The sequence below is a fragment of the Leuciscus leuciscus genome (genome assembly GCF_965113295.1).
Source record: "Leuciscus leuciscus genome assembly, chromosome: 1".
NCBI classification, from domain to species: Eukaryota; Metazoa; Chordata; class Actinopteri; order Cypriniformes; family Leuciscidae; genus Leuciscus; species Leuciscus leuciscus.
Window position 1 is genome coordinate 50,063,414 of NC_138725.1, and position 22,687 is coordinate 50,086,100.

At 36.1% G+C, this 22,687-nt stretch overlaps 2 protein-coding genes and 2 long non-coding RNA genes across 4 annotated transcripts; 3 read left to right on the forward strand and 1 right to left on the reverse strand.

Annotated features, from left to right (window-relative positions):
- The first annotated feature begins 1,426 nt into the window (after positions 1-1,426).
- clpp (caseinolytic mitochondrial matrix peptidase proteolytic subunit) lies at positions 1,427-4,092 on the forward strand. The gene is made up of 7 exons (XM_082139261.1): positions 1,427-1,576; positions 1,961-2,062; positions 2,225-2,296; positions 2,400-2,496; positions 2,913-3,100; positions 3,189-3,294; positions 3,404-4,092. Exons 1-7 carry the CDS (start codon positions 1,565-1,567, stop codon positions 3,628-3,630), a joined length of 804 nt encoding a protein of 267 aa, XP_081995387.1. The 5' UTR covers positions 1,427-1,564; the 3' UTR covers positions 3,631-4,092.
- A 76-nt stretch (positions 4,093-4,168) lies between these two features.
- aldh3b1 (aldehyde dehydrogenase 3 family, member B1) lies at positions 4,169-10,886 on the reverse strand. Its single transcript, XM_082138971.1, has 10 exons — positions 10,747-10,886; positions 9,654-9,831; positions 9,463-9,573; positions 9,186-9,306; positions 7,857-7,942; positions 7,664-7,745; positions 7,180-7,572; positions 6,191-6,357; positions 5,994-6,093; positions 4,169-5,895 (listed from the first exon to the last, which is right to left on the reverse strand). Exons 2-10 carry the CDS (start codon positions 9,813-9,815, stop codon positions 5,696-5,698), a joined length of 1,422 nt encoding a protein of 473 aa, XP_081995097.1. The 5' UTR covers positions 9,816-9,831; positions 10,747-10,886; the 3' UTR covers positions 4,169-5,695.
- A 239-nt stretch (positions 10,887-11,125) lies between these two features.
- LOC309476228 lies at positions 11,126-14,509 on the forward strand. Its single transcript, XR_014197978.1, has 3 exons — positions 11,126-13,020; positions 13,108-14,052; positions 14,172-14,509. It is a non-coding gene; the product is annotated as an uncharacterized lncRNA (long non-coding RNA).
- Positions 14,510-15,700: 1,191 nt separating this feature from the next.
- Positions 15,701-17,710, forward strand: LOC309476279. Its single transcript, XR_014197990.1, has 3 exons — positions 15,701-15,780; positions 15,869-16,997; positions 17,087-17,710. It is a non-coding gene; the product is annotated as an uncharacterized lncRNA (long non-coding RNA).
- Positions 17,711-22,687: the final 4,977 nt, after the last annotated feature.

Sequence of the window (22,687 nt, forward strand, 5' to 3'; positions counted from 1 at the left end):
ACACTATCGGAACCACGCATGCGATGGCACAACTTGCGGCATATTTGTGTAACGTTGTATTGTGTTTAACATTTCACAGCGGGTCTATTTTGATGCTTTTAAATGTAGCTTACGCTATGCATTACGATGTGTTTACGTGGTTGCCAATCCAAAAATAATAAAGGAGTTGTTACATTAACATACATGATCAGTTTCCTCCATAGGCTACTCTCCTTTGCGATTCACTGCTGTATGGTATTAGGCTTAACTTGCCGTGTTTTGGTCTGAGGTCAGTAGTATTGTCAAAGACGGTTTGTGTCGTTTTTTTATTATTAAAAGCTGCTAATATTAGTTAACTTTTAAGTTGAGTAATTTTGTATTAGTATGGTATGGGTCTATATAGGCTAATATATATCTATATAATCTAAATGAAGAAAATGATCCCTTCAATGTTGTTTACAGAAGACAACAAGGAACATAATATGCATTTCTTTTTTTAAATATGCATTTCTGCCTAGACAATCTGCACTTACATGAAGAAAGAACTACGTGGAACAGATCGTGCAGTGTCGTAAATCGTCGCAAAACAGAATTATCATTTGCGCATGTGCGTTTTCTACTGCGTCTACTACGCATGCGTGAAACGGATCGTGCAGGTGGAACGGATCGTGTACCGACAAGGACAACAAACTATCAAGAAATAGTTTAAATAATTAACCCGAAAATACCCCGTTGACTTGTGTTGTTTTATGAGCTCATCATATTTCCTATTTTCTACCCACAACCCACTTTTTCTACATTTCATTTATTTGTATGTTTATATTACACTTTTTTTTCTCGTGTTTTTTCTCTTTCAAACGAATGAAAACGTGGGTTAAGTGGGCAAATGCATTATTAACATTGATGCTAATAAGACAAATAATTGTTCACTTTAAAGTTACTTTACACAAATGGAAAGATTATGAATAAAGTCTCTCTACAGTGAATTGCGCCATCTTGCGTTCGCGTCTAGTTTCACCATGTGGATCCGCTTCACCAGAGCCCTTTTCCAAGAGGAGCCTCCAAAGTCAGCTAAACATTCCTGTTCAGTTTGAATGGAAGCAACGGAGAAGATGTAACTTGGTCATGGTAGCAGAGACAAACTAACAAGATTAAAACATAACATATACAACATGATATAAAAATACACAAAAAAACATTCAAACCTAATTTCTCAGGAAAAAGTTTCATGCCTCCTTCAAACTCTTATGCCTTATATTCACCAATATAAATGTGGCTAATTTTAAAGTATTCTTTATATTTTATACTATATACTGTTTTTGTGTGGGAAAAGCTTGTCATATAGCCTAATAAATGGATTATATTCGCTATTACTTCTGATACAATTTTCCATATCCACAAAAAATATTTGTGTATACACAATTGCAAAACAAAGATAGACAAGGCATCAGCAGACGTTATAATCACACTTTCTCGACTTCACCATATCTCTCTTCAATGAGAGAGTCTCTGGCTTCACGATCAAGCTGCTGAATATATCACATCCGGGTCAATAGGGGTCGCGTGAGGGTTGCTCAATAAAAACATGCTGTTACGTGTGAGTATTAAACCGCCTTCTGTAAATTAAGAATTCATTTGAAAAAAATTGTCTCAGTATGTGAAACAACTCTTACCTTACTATAGTAGCAATGACATTTATGATAAACACGCTATTGTACAAATATTCTTTTGCCAGCAGGATTGCTTTATGTAAAACTACTTGGTATCTGTAAGTTTATGACTTACGTTAAATGTTTCGCTCGTTTTCACAAAATTTGCGTTTTTTAATTGACGCGTAATGTCAGCATTGAGTTGATTTGTGCTCTGTTGAGCGTCCCAGTTATGCCAAGCTCGACACTAAAATGTCCAACGACCTTGGATACATGATGTTGACACTCTTTTCGGCCACTGATCATCACCACAATAACTGTTGTCTTTCCAGAGGGTCTTACATTGTGGTGTTTCTGCACTCAAAGTCAACCGGTCCATTCATCTGAGTGCGCCATGGAGAAGTCCACTTATACCTATAGTTGTGGAGCAGACGGTAAGAGCACATTAGAAGCACGTTAATTACTTGCCTTATGCTGATCATAGTATCAAGACGTTACCTTTAGAGCCACTATCTGTAAATTGAACGGTTAACTTATTAAAGATGCAGCTTTTCAGTGTTGGAGGAACTTGACTGCTAGTCTTTCGTCTGTTTCAGGGACGAGGAGAGCGAGCCTATGACATCTACTCAAGGCTGCTTAGAGAGAGGATCATATGTGTTATGGGTCCAGTACGTTCAAATGCAAGGAAAAACACACAATGATCTAAAATGATTTCCAAAAAGCCTTTTCCAGTTGTGTCCTACCTGTTTTTCTGTCCTTTTCTTCATCTAGATCGATGACACTGTAGCTTCTCTGGTTATCGCTCAACTGCTCTTTCTTCAGTCAGAGAGCAACAATAAGCCTATTCACATGTACATCAACAGTCCTGGTGAGAGACACATAAGTGCATTGACAGAAAAATAAATAAAAATTAAGCAGCTTCGTATTCTGATTATCAGGTTTATTCATTAGCATGGTCTAAATCTGTCCAGTTAAAACATTTCTGATGAGATTGCTTGATTCCTGTTTGGGAATTCACAGTCACAACAATATAGTACTGTAAATGAGATGGCAAATTGTGGATCACAAATTACATTTTTATTTATGCACTACTATGTGCTGTATGTAGACAACACTTGCAAATGTGTATCTCAATTTTCATTAGTTCACTTCAGTGTGACATCTTTACAGTGTCATAATGAGCACATGAAAAACAATTCTGAAAAAGACAATAAGTAATATGACAAAAGTGAATGAAATTTTTTTTTAGTGTTTGAAGCAGCATGTTTTGTCTCCGTCCTGCAGGAGGTGTGGTTACGGCTGGACTTGCGATCTATGACACCATGCAGTACATCTTAAATCCCATCTCTACCTGGTGTGTGGGCCAGGCTGCCAGTATGGGCAGTCTCCTTCTGGCCGCGGGAACCGCAGGCATGAGACATTCCCTGCCCAATGCCCGAATCATGGTGCACCAACCCTCTGGAGGGGCAAGGGTAATAATGGGGGATTAAAAGAAGAAAAAAGAGGGGGCTGCTTTCATAACTTTGCCGAAAACTTAAACTCCATTATTTATAATTTCAGGGGCAAGCAACTGATATTGCCATCCAGGCAGAGGAGATTCTCAAACTGAAAAGACAGATCAACTACATCTATTCCAAACACACAGGGCAGAAATTGGAGATTATAGGTAATGTTGCTGTTACAAACCTTTCATTGATATTATAATAATAGCTTTATTTTAAATTGGGTTATTGTGTCACTTCCTGACATCGTCAAGTTTTGTTGTCCCCGCTTAGAGGGCGTAATGGAGAGAGACCGGTACATGAGCCCGATGGAAGCACAGGATTTCGGGATTATCGACAAGGTCCTGGTTCATCCACCACAGGCTGGGCAAGACGAGCCAGAACTTGTTCAAAAAGAACCCACTAGCCCTGCAAGCGCCTCCACCTCCCCTCAGCCTCAAGCCTCTGAGCCGGGCCAGTCCGGCAGCAACCCTCCCTCCTCATACAAACCTGAACCCTGAATTAGACTCCCAGCAGGAGCGAGTCAACTACTGCATCGCTGGTTCAGCGTTTCTTCTGGCAGATGTTTGAGGGGACAGTCACCAGCTCACACATCATATCTGAACCCTGTGACCTGCCTTTTGTATCTTTCATTTTATTAAGTCTCACTAAGTCTAGTCCTGAGACACAATTCTGGAATCTGGACATTACAGATACAAGTGTAATGACACTCAGTCTGCCCTCAGTTTTGTATTCTGCAAATATAGCAAAAATGAGGTTTGTTGCAAACAAACTAGATGGGAACACAAGATTACAGTACATGGCCTGATGCCTGTATATTATTTGGCCAGAGTATTACCATGTCACACTATAAAATACTCTGGATTGTAAATGTGCCCCTCAGTTTAATATAATTCCTGTCAAAATTATTTGAAGCAAGAGTGTTTGTAAATTTTATTCAAATAAAATTTGGGGTAAATTAGGATGGTTTTCCTGTCTTTTTTTAAACTTTGTAATATTATTAAACTTGAAAGAGTACAAACGGCTCATGAAATCAGATTAGTTTACCAGAGTCAAGTCACCTTTATTTATATAGCACTTTATACAATACAGATATAGTTTCAAAGCTGCTTTACAGTGATTACAGGAAAATGATTCATGGATGCAAACAGTTAATTTCTGCTGTAAAGAAGCTCTAAAGAAAGTAGTGTCATTCATCAGCAGAAGTCAGGTCAGTGTTGATACAGTTCTGTTGTGAAGATCATGAATTATTTCGTTTATTTAATCTAAATCAGTTTATTAAATCAGTTCTGAAGAAAACAGTGTTGTCATCGTCCAACTCAATTCAGTTCTCATGCAACATCAGTGCAGTCAGATCAATAATATTGCTGAATATTAAGAGGGAGACTCTCATTCAAAACTTGGGGTTGGTGTATATATATATATATATATATCGATTTTTTTTTTTTTAAGATATTAATGCATACATTTTTTTTAAGTGACAGTAAAGACTTTTACATTGTTTCAAACTATTTCAATTTCAAATAAATGCTGTTCTTTTGAACTTACTATTCATCAAAGGATCTTAAAAAAAAGATCACAGTTTCTACAGAAAGTACACATATTTAACATTAATAATGAGAAATGTTTGTTGAGCAGCAAATCGGCATATCAGAATGATTTCTGAAGGATCATGTGACACTGAATACTGGAGTAATTATGCTGAAAATTCAGCTTTGTCATTTTAAGTTACAATATTTCACATTTTTACTGTATTTTTTATCAAATGAATTACAACCTTGGTAAAAATAAGAGACTTAAATTGAAAAACATTAAAAAAAAATATTACAGACCCCAAACTTTTCAACGTACTCCATGTCAAATGTCAATGAAACGTGTGTGATGTAATTTTCTAATGAATTAATGGTTGCAACATAAACCAAATTCCCAAAAGTAAAACAAATGCAATCACACACGTATAAATCCCCATCATGTTTCCTGAGGGTAAACATGTTTGTCAGACTTTATTTTTGTACTCAACCTTTCAGATGAAAATGACACATCAAGTATACAACTCATAAACTATAAATGCTTCTTCTATATATTCACCAATTGAAAACCATAAACTTTATAGCAAAATATGTGGCAGTATATGATACTAAATTACCTCGTTAAGTATCCAAACATAATGCTATCCATGTCCCTTTTTTACTACAGTATTTAATTACAAATATGGATGATCCATTTCAGTAAATTTTCCTAGAGTGGATTTTTTTTTAATCCACAGATGTGAATAAACACATAAAAGTAGTGTATTAGAACAATGGTAGTTAAAATAAATGAATTAGTATCAAGTAAATGGCCTCTTTCTCACCACAGAAGCATCCTGAAGAAGCAACTTATCTCAATGCTGACCTCTGGTGGTGTTTTGAAAAACATCACAATTAAAAACCGAAAGATAAAGGTTTGTGACGCAGGCCAAACGCATGGTGACCAGACTCACTGTAACCAGACATTGGTGAAAGCCACGGCATATGTTTTTGGCTCCCTGGTTGCAATCTGTCAGCATCAGACACATAACAGCCCTCACATAACAGAGCATGATGCCCACCCCTTCTTCTTGGCAGTGGTGGCCCAGCGCAGCCAGCTGAGATTGCTTTCGGTATAGGGGGGGTAGCGCAGCACATTGACGCGCTCCAGCCCCCAGCCCCTCAGCATGCAGCCACGCTTGTGACTGAATGTCTCAAAGCTCCAGCGACCGTGGTAGTTGCCCATCCCACTGGCACCTGGGACAAACACAAACAAAAAGTCCGATTTCGCCTTCACTCACCTGAAGAAATGCACTGCAGTTGTAATTAAATGAAAGAAATGCATTCCGACTTACCCACTCCGCCAAAGGGTAAACCAGGAAGGGTCATGTGTGCTATTCCATCATTGGAACAGAAGCCTCCACTGCTGGTCCTCTCCAGAACTGTTTTAACAACCTTAACAAAAATAGAGATATACACCAATTCATTCATAGCTCACTTCACACTTTACTGTGTTAATCTAGTTAATGACTTTTGTTCTTTCCTTCCTTACTTGAGACTCATCAGAGAAGGCGTAAAGTGCCAGGGGCTTTTCCCTCTCGTTCATGAAATTGATTCCTTCATCGAGAGACTTGATGGTCAGAATGGGGAGAATGGGGCCAAAAATCTCCTCCTGCATTAAAGCATCCGACTCCTTTACATCCACGACCACAGTAGGGGCTGAGATAGTCCACGGAAAAGTAAAAGAGAGAGAATTCAGAATGTATTAATAGCTTAGCTGCTTTTTTATGTGAATGTATACTGCACATTTTAGGAAATTCAGTAGGTCATCCCAGAAAATGCACAATACATACTGCATAGGTAGTAAGAGTAGTATATATTATACAGAAGTCTTACCCAGGCTGCATTTATTTGATCAAAAATACAATAAAAACAGTAATCTTGAGAATAATATTGAGATTTTACAATAATAATAATAAAAAAAAAAAAATATATATATATATATATATTAAATATATATTTATATATATCACAATTTCTCACATCTAACATAAGTTTTTGTTTATATAATATGTGCGCATATATATTAAATAAATATATGTGTGTGTAAATATATGATATATATAATATAATAAATATATATGTGTGTGTCTATGTGTATGTGTATATATATATATATATATATATATATATATATATATATATATATATGTGTGTGTGTGTATTTATTATATATATATATGCGCACATATTATATAAACAAAAACTTTTAGGTTAGATGCGATTAATCATGATTATATATATATATATATATATATATATATATATATATATATATATATATATATATATATATATATATATATATAACTTATTTATTCATGTAATGGAATAAGTGAGTTGTTACTTATGATAATTTCTTATCATCAAAATCCATTGTGCTGCTTAATATTTTGTGGAAACGGTGGTGTATATTTTTTTCTATATTCTTTGAATGATCTCACACTGACCCCACACTTTTTGTCTATATACTGTACTTACCAATGTACTTGGTCTCTTTGACACTCTGTCCTCCAATCACTACCTTTCCCTCAGACTTTTTTAGCAGCTCAACCAGTCGGTTCCAGTGCCTGTCTGTCACAATACGTCCCATGTCTGGGCTTTGCTGGGGCTCAGATCCGTAAAAGCTCTCCAGAGCCTCTTTTATAAAAGGTAACAGCATTTCTCTCGTCTCAGCGGTGCATAAAACATAGTCTGGAGCCACACAGCTCTGTCCAGCATTGAAAAACTTGGCCCACACCAGCCTCTTAGCAGCAGCTTTCATGTCTAGCCGGCCATATATTAAACAAGGGCACTTGCCACCCAGCTCCAGAGTAACTGGGGTGAGGTGAACCACTGCGGCCTGCAGGATGCAACGAGCCACTGACTGCGAGCCTGGAGGAGAAAAGACATGAGATGTTGAAGCAAATATGGAAAGGTGACAGCTTTTCTTGAATCTGTCATTGATAACAATGAAAACTCAAACCTGTGTAGAAGATATGATCAAATTTATTCTCCAGCAATGTCTTGGTCTCTTCTGCTCCACCACAAATGACTGCATAACACTCCTACAAGACAAAACACACATGGCACACATTACAGACCTTTTCATGAACACAGTAGCACCATGAGACCATGAAGTGTGAAGTTAGATCATATGGGTCTTTCCCAAAGATTACCTGGGACAGGTACTTAGGAATGAGTTCAGCAATAAGTTTTTCGGTTGCTTGACTTATTTCTGATGGCTTCAGAATCGCACAGTTACCTAATAAAAGAAATATTACTATTAAACTTATTGCAGATGTGATATAAGGCGTTGTTTGTGATTTTTTTTCAATGGAAGTCACCATGAAATCAAAATGGGCATTTCTTATTTTTTATGAAATATTGCAGTGTTTATTACAAATGATTAATCTATGCACATCATTCTTTTTTTTATTCATGAGCCCTTGTAATCTTTAATCAAAATATCTTCCTCTCCCTTTTGCAGTGACATCTCTTCTCTTCTGATGACGTGTTTACTGCCGTGAGGGAAGGACAACCTGTCACTCACATGACATCACCGCAATAGCAAAACCACAACGACCATACAATCAACTCCATACTTTTTTTCTTGTTCAAAAAGTCATTTCACGATATATGGCACAGTAAGGAAGAAAAGACTATCGCCATTTTCTGTTTCATGCCCACTTTAATGCAACTTTCAAAATACAAAATAAATAAATAATAATAATTATTTGATAATTAAGCTTCACAATTATAGGTAAAAGTATAATAATAATGACCCAAAGTCATCACCTTTTGGTGAATTTCACCATTTTGCAGCCAAAATATGTAATTTTGCTAACATGATTCATGCAGAATCACAGGGTTTTTGCCTGAAGAAAATTGTACAATATATCATTCTATCAACACAACTGAAGATTTTTAGCATTTAATGAGATTTGTGTTACATATCCATTTTAATATCAGCCTTTTGAGAAAACAAAACATGTTAGAGTATCTCAAAATCTGCTTCCAAACACAGAGATAAGGTGCATTTAGCCTTGCGTTGTGACCAGTGCTGATGGCTAAAATTCATTTGTTTTATATATGCTACAGATGTAGAAGACTAAATCGATGACGACAGTAAAGGTGATTATAATGTATGTTCTCGATTTGGTTCATAATTCAAAATTGGCAGATATAATTGGGTCTGAAGACATTGCAGTAATTATTACAGTGAAAACTTAAGTAAATTTTAGAAGAAATAATAATTGTTCTTTTTATTTGGGGTTGGGTTTACCCATATATCTCATACGGTGTTATCAAAAAGTAAATTCGGTTTTTTTCCATACATTAAATTGCAGGGCGATGACTGGCAGTCGAGATCAGTCGCAATTTTGCTTGGTTCATTGTACAATTTATAGTATAATATGATTTGAACCCGACTCCAATGCATACTATAAAATTACACCACTAGACTATCATGACCATGGCCATATAACAGAAAAAGATATAGATGGTACCTGCAGCGATTGCACCAATCAAAGGTGACAAAATTAGCTGAAGAGGATAGTTCCATGCTCCAATAATCAAAACGACACCTAATGGCTCCCTGCGGACAAAACAGTCATCCAGCTTTGTTGCCTGAAACACACGTATTTTCAGGGAGATCAACCTCACATCTGCATTGACTAGATTTTTGGAAGGTTTCCATTAAACAATATTTGTTGGAGCATTTTAATATTTAGTAAGTGTTATAGCTCAAATATCAGTGTATGCGAAATTGTATTATTATCTTACCAAGTTTGTGGCCACATAAGAGTCCTGCATCCAGGTTTGCAGGTTGCTGATGGTGCAGCAAATGTCATTCACCACTATTTCAATCTCTGACAGCACTGCCTCAAACTTGGGCTGCAGGACAGACAAGATTAAAGCATCATTTGTGTGTCGATTTCAAAAGTACTTGCGTGTGAACCAGTGCATGTTTATACCTTAGCAAGGTCTTTATGCATTGCCTCCAATATCTGTGTTTCATTGTCTTCAAAAAGTGACATCATGGCCTCCAGTTGAGTCAAACGGAACTGGACGGGACGGGTCACACCAGAGCGGAAAGCACCCCGCACCCTCTCCAGCACCTGTTTCTGGCTCTCCATAGTGAGAACACCAGTGCTGGAAATGGGGTTACAGAGGATGTCAAAATTTGTGTGTACACAATATTTAGAATGTGAAACTTTCTAGATAGAGCGCAAAAAAACATCTTGGATCTGTACGTGTGCTCAGTGGGTTTCTCCATGGGATGATGTAAGGGGCTCTGAAAACCAAATCCTCCATTTAGCCACATTTGTATTTTTTTCTGCTTAAAACTTAAATCATATAAATGTGTTATTTCCCTACTACCTGACACAAATGTAAACCTGCAATAGCAGCTGTTTACAAATCATTACCCAGCAATCACAAACGATTGTGATTAGTCATGCTGACCAGCACTGAGAAAAGTAACAGGAACAAAGTAACAACACCGTTGACGTCAAGTGGTTGTCTGTCTGGACAATGATTGAATAACAGCACTGCGACACTTCGATCTGAAATACGTAGTGGGCATTTAAAATAGGCGAATTATTATTTAGACATTACGCACCTCACAAATGTCAAACAACTTCCGGGCCGCGAAGCCTCGCCCATTTCGTTTCATTTAGATTATTCTACCCGCTTTTCTGTTTCTACAGTTATCTCCAGATTCTTTCGCTGTTAGCTACCTATTTAATAGAAGGGATTGTTTTGTAATCAAAATCCTACAACTCAACAAAAGGGAAGAGATGTAGACAGAGGTCTCTAATATATGTCGCTTATAATAATAATTTGTCTCTCAGCTCTGCACAGTATGTCTGCACATCGCTATTATTACTTTTTACTCATTACCAAAGCCACAACAATGCGGAAAATATAGAAGATCCTTAAATAACACAACATGCTACAAAACATGTAACGTTAGCCTAGATGATAAATCGGAAGCACTTTACAAGATCATCCAAGTGTGACAAATACATACGATGAATAATCTTACCTTTAATGAAATAAACTTACTTTTCTCAGAAAATAACTCTTCTTACTGGTACAACCCTGTGTTTTTCACTAACACGTGAAGACTATTTCCGGGTGTTCGCGTTTCATTCAAAAATTCAAGTTTGTCGAGTTTGGCATCTTAGTCATATACTGAAGCCCGAAAAACCTGCTGTTTATCCTTAACTTTGTAATCATACTAACACTTCAAACACACACACACACACACACACAATAGCAGCGCGATTAAATTGTTGTTGCGAATGTGTAAAAATCAACAAAATGCAGCAGTTCGAGAAGTGCTCAACACACGTTGGGCAAACTTTTGGACGCCTTTGTAATATTAAAAGGGAGTTCATGTGGAACTAAACCTAAAATAACAGTTTATTAAAACAGAAACCAGATTTTTTTCTTCTTCAAATAGGCCTATTGTTCAGACGGGAAATGTAATCTTGCACTGACTGTTGATGTAGCTATTTTTGACCACACTAATAGCCATAATGCATAGTATTACATTTGCACATAATAATCAACATTATCAGACTTCGAAGCCTATATTAGACTTATTTTGTTAAAGCTGGCTTGTGCATATAGGCTAAGTAAGATTAAATCAAATGTAACAATAAGGTAGCCAATTCATTGTTTATGGGAATGTGATCAGAATTCTTGAAAAGAAGTGATAAATGTGACCACTAATCTCTATAAATTATCAATGGGTAATCTTTCAAATCATATAAATATAAAAAATGATATTCAGATAGCCTATTAATTTAAGTGTATTTAAAAATTTTTTTTAATTTGTTTTAAATGTGTAGGCTACAAGCTAAATGGATGTTATAAGCATACACTTTAAGGGTAAAGAAGATTTAAAAGTGTAAGTCCTTTTTATGATTTTTAATGATAATTTTATAAAACTGTTTGACCAGTGTATGTTTAGATAATCCAGTCCCTTCTATACTGGAAATGAACAGTGATTTTACATTTGTTGCATCTTGCATATTATCTTTCTTTCTTTCTTTTTTTTTTCTTTTTTTTTTTTTACTATTTTGTTTAGTGGTTATTGTTTTTATTTACGCATTTTTATGATTTTAATGTTTTTTTTATAGTTAATTTTTTAATGCACATTCTTTTAAAATTCATGAAAATATTTACTAATACCCCACCCCCACATAAACACCATGTTAAAAAAAAAGAGCTAATGCACAGGTGCATGGCACAGCTGTTGATGTTTTGACTAACAAAATGAGTCGGTTTAACGCTTGAAAGGTTCACTAGTTTTAAGGGTGTTTCAGTGAGCTGTAATAAGCTTTGGCCATATTCTCTTGGGTAGACATGGTTTCGGGACTTGCCCCAGAGAATTTGACTCCTTCGAGTGGGCTAAAACTAGTTTCTTTCTTTTTGCATGATCATATGGTTGTGTTTGTGTCATTTTCATTTTCATAAAATGACATGCCTTCTCTTTCAGGTTAAATTTCACATTAAAACCTTTTTAATATTATGATACTGTATATTAATTCCTATAAATGTTGATCTTTTTATTCTTTAAAGGTTTGAAAGTTAGTCAGTTGAAAATCTAAATTTCTACACAACATCTACCACATTTTGGACATTTAAAGACCAGCAAGATTTAATCTTTTGAAATTATATTTGTAATGTAAATCTACATAGTTTAGCTTAAAAAACCTGAAACTGTAATTTATTGTGTCAGTGAATAGTTTGACAAAAAGGGAACACTCTTTGTTACTTTTAAATGGTCATAGGGTGGATGAAGCTGTTTTCTCGCTAAAGGCCAAATATATTTTTCGGTTTCTTTCTTTCTTATTTTATCTCCAATAAATTGTCATCACACAATGATAACATGTCAGTCCCTAAATGGCTGTTGTTGTCTTAATCTGGTTTGAATAAGTGGCTCCCACTTTTTGAGATTTAAGCTGGCAAACAAGAATAACAGCTTTTTGAATTGAAGAATTGATCAGCTACTGTATAAAATGATGCCACGTGAAATCATTATTCGTAAAATTATTTATGTAAAAATTATATTAGAAATACTTGTCAGCAACTCCAACATTTTGATTTGAACTGCATACTCCCAATAATTGTACAATTACAATTCGACAAAATGTAGTCTAAATATTTTTAAACAGCAATTTGTCTTTTTTAAATCTGCGTGACGTCACCACCCTACAATTGAGTGGATATATATGATCAGTCCTCCATTGCATCTCATATGAGGTCTCTTCATTGACTCAAACATGTCCATCAACCTGCTTTACCTTCTGCTTTTACTGGCCTTTGCAAGTGTGTGTCGTAATGTGAACCCTTGTACCATCTCATATTGTACAGTAGAAATTGTTGTGTTCTTATTTCTGTTTTATTTTTCAATAGGAGTGAAAGGTCAGAATATGGAGTCCATTTCTTCCGAATCAGTGGTAAAGCCTGGAGAAACTCTGAGTCTTTCCTGTAGAGGATCAGGATTTACTTTCGGAAGCCACCACATGCACTGGGTCAGACAGCAACCTGGGAAAGCTCTGATTTGGATGGGCCGTGTCTATGCTAGTGGACAAGGACATGACTATGCCAAAAGTTTTGAGGGACGAATAGAAATGACTAGAGACAATTCAAAAAGCATGGTGTATCTGAAACTGTCTGGACTGACAGAAGAGGACTCGGCTGTGTATTTCTGTGCAAGACAAGCACAGTGTCATGAACCTGCGTGCAAATAATACTAAAACTGTCAAAACACACATACGGTGTAAAACTGCAGTTATCATTTGTGTCAGTAGGTTGCAGTAGAATCCAAATAAAGTCGACAAGAAAAGTGACTCACAATCACAGAATATTTTCTTTTAAACACATTCTCAGACATTCTATCAACATCTTGATACATTTTTATGGTTCTTTCACTGGATAAAGTTCAGTTTACAAACATTCTAATTCATATTGTATTAGGTTTGGTCTTTTAAGTGAATGAAAACAAAATATATAGATAATATATTTAGATATAGATTAGATATATCTATATATATATAGATATTTAGATTATAATAGATATATTGAGAAAAAATGTCATACCAATCAAATAATGAAATTTAGAAATGTAATCAATGTTAAGTTGCCCTTCATACATTGGATTCTGGTTATCATCTTTGTAACCATGGCTAATGGTCATCTCAGTGATCTTCCATCATATCCTCATTATGCAAATTCTAAATCCATTATGATACAAGTATTTATATGCTGCTGACTGAGTTGAGTGATGCTAGAAGTCTCATCAAATAGAGATGAAGATGAAGAATATACTCTTAATACTAATCTTGTTCAACCTAAACTGTGAGTTATTAAAGGATATACATATATATATATATATATATATACACACACACACACATATATATGTATATACATATATTGTTTAATAAAAAAAAAAACGACCCTACTTTCCCTTACAGGCATGCAATGTCAGAATATGGAGTCCATTGAAAGCACGGTTCAGAAAAAGCCTGGAGAAACTCTGACTCTGTCCTGTAGAGGATCTGGGTTCAGCTTTGACTGCTGTACTATGCACTGGATCAGACAACAAGCTGGAAAACCTCTTGTGTGGATGGGCCTGGGCTACAGTTCGGGAAGTGGACACAAGGCAGAATCCTTTAAGGAAAGACTTGAAATCAGCAGAGATGATTCGAAAAGCATGATGTATCTGAAACTGTCCGGACTGACAGAAGAGGACTCAGCTGTGTATTTCTGTGCAAAACAAGCACTGTGACACTAACGTATGTGAAAATGATACAAAAACTGGATTAGAAAGACATGACACACTTATAGTCTAAAACTGCAGTTCTCAATTTTGTCAGTAGGATGCAGTGTAATACAAGAAGTAAAGTCGTCCACAGTGACTCACAGTCACAGAATGCTTTTTTTTTTTTTACTTCTCAAAACTTTATCAGGCACTCTATTAACAATCAAGATATATTGCTTATGGTTCATCTTCACTGGATAAACACTTCACAAACACTTTTATTTTATTAGTTTTTCTCCATTAAGTGCATGTAAGCTACATATATATATATATACACAGACTAAAAAAAAATGGTTCTTCAGCGGTTCTTTGCGGTGGTTAAGGTGCTATATAGCACCACTACCATTTAAAGAACCTGTTAAGCCCAGTTTGGTTCTTCAGCGGTTCTTTAGCGGTTCTTTGGGGTGGTTAAGGTGCTATATGGCACCTCTTATGGTTCTACATTGCACCATTTGACAAAGGTAGGTGCTATATGGCACTTAAAGTGGTTCCCCTATGATTACAAGCCAATGAACCACTTTTAGTGCTATTTAGCACCATTTTTGTTTAGAGTGTGTATATATATATATATATATATATATATATATATATATATATATATATATATATATATATATATGTATATATATATATATATATGATATATGAATTTAAACACTTAGCTACACAGATATATGAATTCATATATTCAGTTCGTATATCATATACAGTCAAGCCAAAAATTATTCAGACACCAGATATAATATTTTACTAGTGGGTGCAGGACGTTCTAATTTATATCTTAATGCACTAATTTAATAAATCTCCTGTCAATAATTGTTTGGAATTTTTAGAGGACATTTTCTCAAAATAAAGAAAGAAAAAAAAGAAAGGGTTTTATGACAGCCATGCACCATTTAAATGATTATATCTTGACAATGGTTTGAAACATGATTATTAGCCTGTGTGTCATTAGACAGCAAGCATAGACTTTCCATTTTCATTCCGTGTAATAAAATCAATGTTTTCAGGCCACAATGATTTAAATGATTCTAGCCTACTGATTTTTATTAATAAATTATTGTTTTGACATAATTTAACTAAAGAAAAAAAGCAACAACTAATACATGTGTTTATGTAAATTTTTTGCCTGAGATATAACCAGTGGACACGAGTCAGTTCATCTGATCTCTAGAGGAAGGGAAGAACTATTCCTTTTCATTCAATCTGTCACGTCACCATGTTCTCTGCAGTTTCAGTCTTGCTTCTGGCAAGTGTAAACTGTAAGTTTTTTTGAACATACAATTTTCTTGCAGATTTAGATGAAGCTTGTTAATAATCATTTTGTATGATTATTAATTTTCCCAACAGGTATTGATTCATATGAACTCACTCAGCCTGAGTCTCTGACTGTCCGTCCTGATGCCAGTCTAACTATCAGCTGTAAAGTCTCCTATTCAGTTACTAGCTCTGGTACAGGCTGGATTCGTCAGCCTGCAGGAAAAGCTCTGGAATGGATCGGATTGATCTCGAGTGGTGGAAGCTTATACTACAAGGATTCACTGAAAAGCAAGTTCAGCATCACCAGAGACACCTCCAGTAACACAATAACACTGCAGGGAAATAATATGCAAGCTCAAGACACAGCTGTGTATTATTGTGCCAGAGAATCACAGTGACAGACGCCAACAGCCTCCCTGTACAAAAACTTAAATTAGGGTATTCATCATGTTTTTCATTAACAACAGATAACAGATTTACAGGACAAGAGATTTACAGATAAAGTATTATATGTTTCAATAGGAAGTCATTAAAATCAATAATCTCTTCTATCTGTCACATTGGCTTTGCTTTCTTTGCCTAAGCCAGACTCGAAGGAAAATTTTTATGATTTTTATGGCTCTGCCTTTTGGTCAATAAAGTTCTGTATTGATGGCTTGTTTTCAGTGTGTTAAAGTTTTTAGACACTGTTTCATCACCACAGATTTATGTCAGTCAATGAACTAAAATATTTCTGTGTGATATGAGTCGCTTACAACAGTATTGATCAAAATTGATCTTCAACATTGATTTTAGTGATTTTAAAATTGCAATGCTGTTTTATTTAAAAAATGTACACTTACTATTCTTGTAATTTCATATTTTATAATATTCATATCTGAATTTTATATTATAATTAATAGCAATTACATTAAAATCCATTAAAGAATTTAAAAGTAATGACTTTGTTCTCTAATAATAGAAAAATAACGGTATGTTTATACAGATCTCAAACATTAAAATCTAAATCTGGACCAAACATATGTCAGCCTTTCATACCACTAGTTCTTTGATTTGAATATATGCAAATCACCTTCCCACTTTAAATGTGTCAATGTCTTGTTCAATGATCTAACCAGACATCTGAACTCTAGGAACAAAGTCTGTCTTTCTGGTTTAAACTTCACATACACCATGTTTAAAAAGTTTCTTGTATTTGTAATTCTGGCAGTTTTACCATGTAAGTCGCTGCATAGAATAATCATTATGAGTGCAACAATTTAACATGATAACATCTTCATAAATTTAATATTGTTTCTTTTTCCACAGGTATTGAATGTCAGACATTCACTCAGTCTGAGACAGTGGTTAAAAAACCGGGAGAGTCTCATAAACTTACATGTACAATAACTGGATTTACATTCAGCAATCTCTATCTTCATTGGATCAGACAGAGCCCTGGGAAAGGTCTGGAGTGGATTGCATACATCAGCACATCCAGTTCTCCTATAAGCTATTCCCAGTCAGTCCAGGGAAGGTTCACAGTGTCCAGAGATGCCTCCAGCAGTAAACTGTATCTACAGATGAACAGCCTCAAGACTGAAGACACTGCTGTGTATTACTGTGCTAGAGAGTCACTGTGAATGAGTTCAGGGTCAAAGCAATACAAAAACCACTTCCTCATTCACATATACAGATGAGGAATATTGACTTTATCAGCTGCATTGAATAGAAATATTAAATAAAAAGCTCGTTCAGTCCTGCCCCTATTTTGTGTTTGTAGAATTATTCTGGTCTAAAATGCTTATGGATGCTTTTTACTGAATCAGAATCACAGTGGCTACTGTACGCTTCCCTTGGTCATCAAAAAAACAACATGCTCATATAATGACAAACTTAACAATACACAAACAATGTTATCAGCACAGCTGTGAGTAGTCATCACAGATGTGATTATAGGCCTATTCAGAACAAAGGCACAATTGTGATATTGCTTTTAATATAATAGTTTGATAAACACTAATACTGAGTAACTTACAATGCCAGTTACTTTCCCTATTTTCGGTCTATCAACGAAGATATTTCCAAACGAAGCTACAAAATAATTAACCATCACGTCTCCGAGCAACACACACACTTATTACTTCCTGAATGAATCAGTGTTTTTGAACGAATCAGTTAAATGAATGACTTATGAATGATTCACTCAGAAACTTGTCGCCACCTACTGGCGTAACGCTTTATCCTGCAGAAAGAATCGCGGCTCTCCCACACCAAGGCAAACTAGTCCGTCTGGATCGAGGAAACACATGACAAAATGGAAATCTAATTCGACGAACAGCATATATTTCGTATAATTTGAATGAGCAAACATATAGTTAATTATTATCTTTTTTTCCCTTCCAAAAACATGAAATTATTTCCACAGAATAAACAAACTGCTTTTTACAGTTTTTTTCAATTGCTTACACACTAAAATTAAAACTTTCCCACAATTAGTAAAACCTTACACTCAAGGAGCAAAACACAAGGCTAGATGTGCACAACTGTAAGCACATTGTCAGCTTCACACTTTTTGCAAAACATTACACACAGTGATTTGCAAAACACTAAACACACTTGTATGCATTTGACACAGAAATTTATCACAATGTCATTTCCTTGCAATTTCAAAGCAAAGGCTTTCAAATGAACACACTGAACCAATTGGTTAAACACAGCCACCAGGAGTGCACACACACTGGTGCTTAATTGTAGACACACCAATCAGGTTTAAGCACTATAAAAACTAACACTGAGGCTGGACTGAGAGTACAGCCTAACCTAAGCAGGTACACGGTGGCATCAATAGTTCGGACATTTTGTCAAGAGCACAGGTGAGAAACTTCTCTTCAGTCAACAGAAAATCCATTGCTTACTGCATGTACTATATCAACAGTTTTGGTATATATTCCTGTATGTATCATTTTACAGTAAGCTATGTATTTTGTTTGGCCAACATAGGATTGAACGTCGTGAACACCAAGGAGGGAGGGGCCCCATATTCACACAGGAACAAGAGAGAGAGATCATAAACCTCATTTTGGCCAATAATGCAATCAGACTTCGAGAAATTCAAGCCCATATTGTCAATGATCACCTAATTTTCAATAATGTCCAACAGGTCTCTCTGTCAACAATAGCCCGTATCCTTAAAAAGCATCAAGTTCTGATGAAACAACTGTATAAAGTGCCATTTTAAAGAAATTCAGACAGGGTGAAAGTCCTGCGGCGTGAATATGTGGTGGTACGTTTTGTTCACTGACTGTAGTATTGTGTACTGCACACATAACCTTTTTACTGTATGTAATTTTACTGTACAGCAGACCTACAGTATATTGATCTACACAATGTGATCTTTTGCTGTATTTCAGAGAGTTTTGCAAATGGATGCGGAGGAAGTCCCGCATGAGTTTATATACATTGAGGCTGGATTTAACCTGACAACAGTGCGAAGAAGGGGAAGAAACATCATTGGCCACAGGGCTATTGTCAATGTACCAGGGTAACGTGGGGGTAACATTACCCTTTGTGCTGCCATTACACAGAATGGGGTCCTCCACCGCCATGCCAACTTGGGTCCTTACAACACTGACCTCATTCTTAAATTTTTAGACAGATTACACAATATTATCACAGCAGCAAACCAAAGGGACCAGATGCAATACATTGTCGTCTGGGACAATGTAGCTTTCCAACGTTCTGCTCTGGCCCAAAACTGGTTTCATCAACACCCAAAATTTACAGTTCAATACCTTCCACCATACTCCCATCGAGGAGTTCTTCTCAACATGGTGGTGGAAGGTTTATGATCTCCGGCCCTATGTCCAGATGCCCCTCATTCAAGCTATGGAGGAAGCATGTGATCAAATTGAACCAGCATCCATACAAGGGTGGATTCGTCACTCGAAAAGATTCTTCCCACGTTGCCTTGCAAATGAAAATATAGCCTGTGATGTTGACGAGGCCCTGTGGCCAGATCCAGCAAGGCGGAGATATTATTATTATTACAGTTTTTCTCGATTTTTTACACACATTTTCTGAAAGCATGCCTCATATTCTCAGAACTCTACACACAAATCCAAAAAAACACACACAATGGGCAAAACCCCTCAATTCTCCTGCAAAATTAAACTTTACATTCAAAACAATGTTATTTCTTCTCAAAATGGTATTTTGTTTTCAAATGACACACACAAACCATCTGTCACATGCCTGTCCTGTCTTGTGCTGCACATGGGTGTTTTGTTATTTTGGGACATGTGCTTGTATCATTGTCTGATCCCTCCCCCTTGTTATCTGATTATTGTTTGAGTTCATCCACCTGTTCCCTCCTGATTAGTTTCCCTTTATAAGTCCCCTCTTGTTTGCAGTCTGGATCGGTATGTTGTCTAATGTTTTCCAGTATGTTCATGTTCTGTTTTTGTTTTGTGTTTATTAGTTGTGTTTGTTTTCTTTTGTAATAAACACCATTCTCCAGCACTTGAGTCCTCACACCTTTTTGCATTACACCAGCTGTGACACCATCACATGAATAGACATTTATAAGAACCAGTTGAACACTGATGTGCTCAATGTAAAACACTATGATGAATGGAAAACACTTCTCCATTCATCATAATGACTTAGGCCTTTTTTTGTTCAGTGTTACACTTACTACAGACAGTACATAAGTGTGTTGTAAAATATTTGAGAATATTGTTTTTATACTCAGAACACACAAATACATGGTAACAAATATATTTACAGTTTTTCTCGATTGTTTACACACATTTTCTGAAAGCATGCCTCATATTCTCAAAACTCTACACACAAATCCAAAAACACACACACAATGGGCAAAACCCCTCAATGCTCCTGCAAAATGAAACTTTACATTCAAAACAATGTTATTTCTTCTCAAAATAGTATTTTGTTTTCAAATGACACACACAAACCATCATATGAATAGACATTTATAAGAACCATTTGAACACTGATGTGCTCAATGTAAAACACTATGATGAATGGAAAACACTTCTTCTCCATTCATCATAATGATTTAGGCCTTTTTTTGTTCAGTGTTACACTTACTACAGATAGTACATACTTACAGTAAGTGTGTTGTAAAATATCTGAGAATATTGTTTTTATACTCAGAACACACAAATACACGGGAACGAATATATTTTATTTTTCCCACAAAAACAATGTACACAGTGTACATCCCAACCAACACAAAGTAGGACATACAGTGGTCTACATACAAAACAACAGAAGAATTTACTGTATACAGTTACAGTAATAAAAAAAAAAAATAAACACTATGCTGCATCCTCTCTTCTGTTGCGGTCTGGCCACAGCACCTCATCCACATCACAAGCAATGTTTTCCCTGGCCAAGCAGCGGGGGAAATATCGCCTAGCATGGCGATTCCAGCCATGAAAAGCATCAGCTGCTATATCTCCACATGCGTCCTCCATAGCTTGGAGAAGAGGTATACGCGTTTGTGGATTTCGGTCATAAACTTTCCATCTCCAGGCAGAAAAAAATTCCTCAATAGGATTGAGGAATGGAGAATATGGAGGGAGATAAACAACTAAAAAGCGTGGGTGGGCAGTGAACCAGTTACGAACCAGAGCAGCCCTGTGGAAACTTACGTTGTCCCAAATGACAACGTACCTGAGCTGCTCTGGGCCATCTACCTGATCTGGTGGAATGAGTGTGTTGTGTAGGGTGTCCAGGAATGTGATCAGATGGGCGGTGTTGTAGGGGCCAAGGGTAGCATGGTGATGGATGACGCCGTGATGGGTAATCGCTGCACACATTGTGATGTTCCCTCCGCGCTGGCCAGGGACTTCAACAATGGCACGCTGGCCGATTATATTCCTTCCCCTCTTTCGTCTTTTTGTGAGGTTGAACCCAACCTCATCAATGAAGATGAACTGGTGCTCCACTGCAGCCACCTCTAGCTCAAGGACTCTCTGAAACACACATGACAATATCAGAAATAGACATGGAGTGGTCACTATTGTGAAGCACAATCATTATGATTACAATATTGAAATATGTATAATTTACTGTATACAGTGTTGGGAGTATGCATCAATTGTGGGACTCACTTGCACATAGTTATGTCGCAATTCTTTGACTCTTTCTGAATTGCGTTCAAATGGCACCCTGTAGACCTGCTTCATCCTGAGATGATTTCTGCGCAAGACACGGTCCAGTGTTGATAAGCTTACCCTATCAATATTTTGAAATATGTCATTGTTTTCTATTATCTTTCTTTGTATTTGCCGTAATGTTATGGCGTTGTTTTCATGTTACAGTTTTTCTCGATTGTTTACACACATTTTCTGAAAGCATGCCTCATATTCTCAGAACTCTACACACAAATCCAAAAAAACACACACAATGGGCAAAACCCCTCAATTCTCCTGCAAAATGAAACTTTACATTCAAAACAATGTTATTTCTTCTCAAAATGGTATTTTGTTTTCAAATGACACACACAAACCATCATATGAATAGACATTTATAAGAACCAGTTGAACACTGATGTGCTCAATGTAAAACACTATGATGAATGGAAAACACTTCTTCTCCATTCATCATACAGTAATGACTTAGGCCTTTTTTTGTTCAGTGTTACACTTACTAAAGACAGTACATACATAAGTGTGTTGTAAAATATTTGAGAATATTGTTTTTATACTCAGAACACACAAATATATTTTATTTTTCCCACAAAAACAATGTACACAGTGTACATCCCAACCAACACAAAGTTGTACATACAGTGGTCTACATACAAAACAACAGAAGAATTTACTGTATACAGTTACAGTAAAAAAATAAAAATCCAATGTTGGCAAACATTGCACCATTGAAGAGCTCACCTGTTGCCCT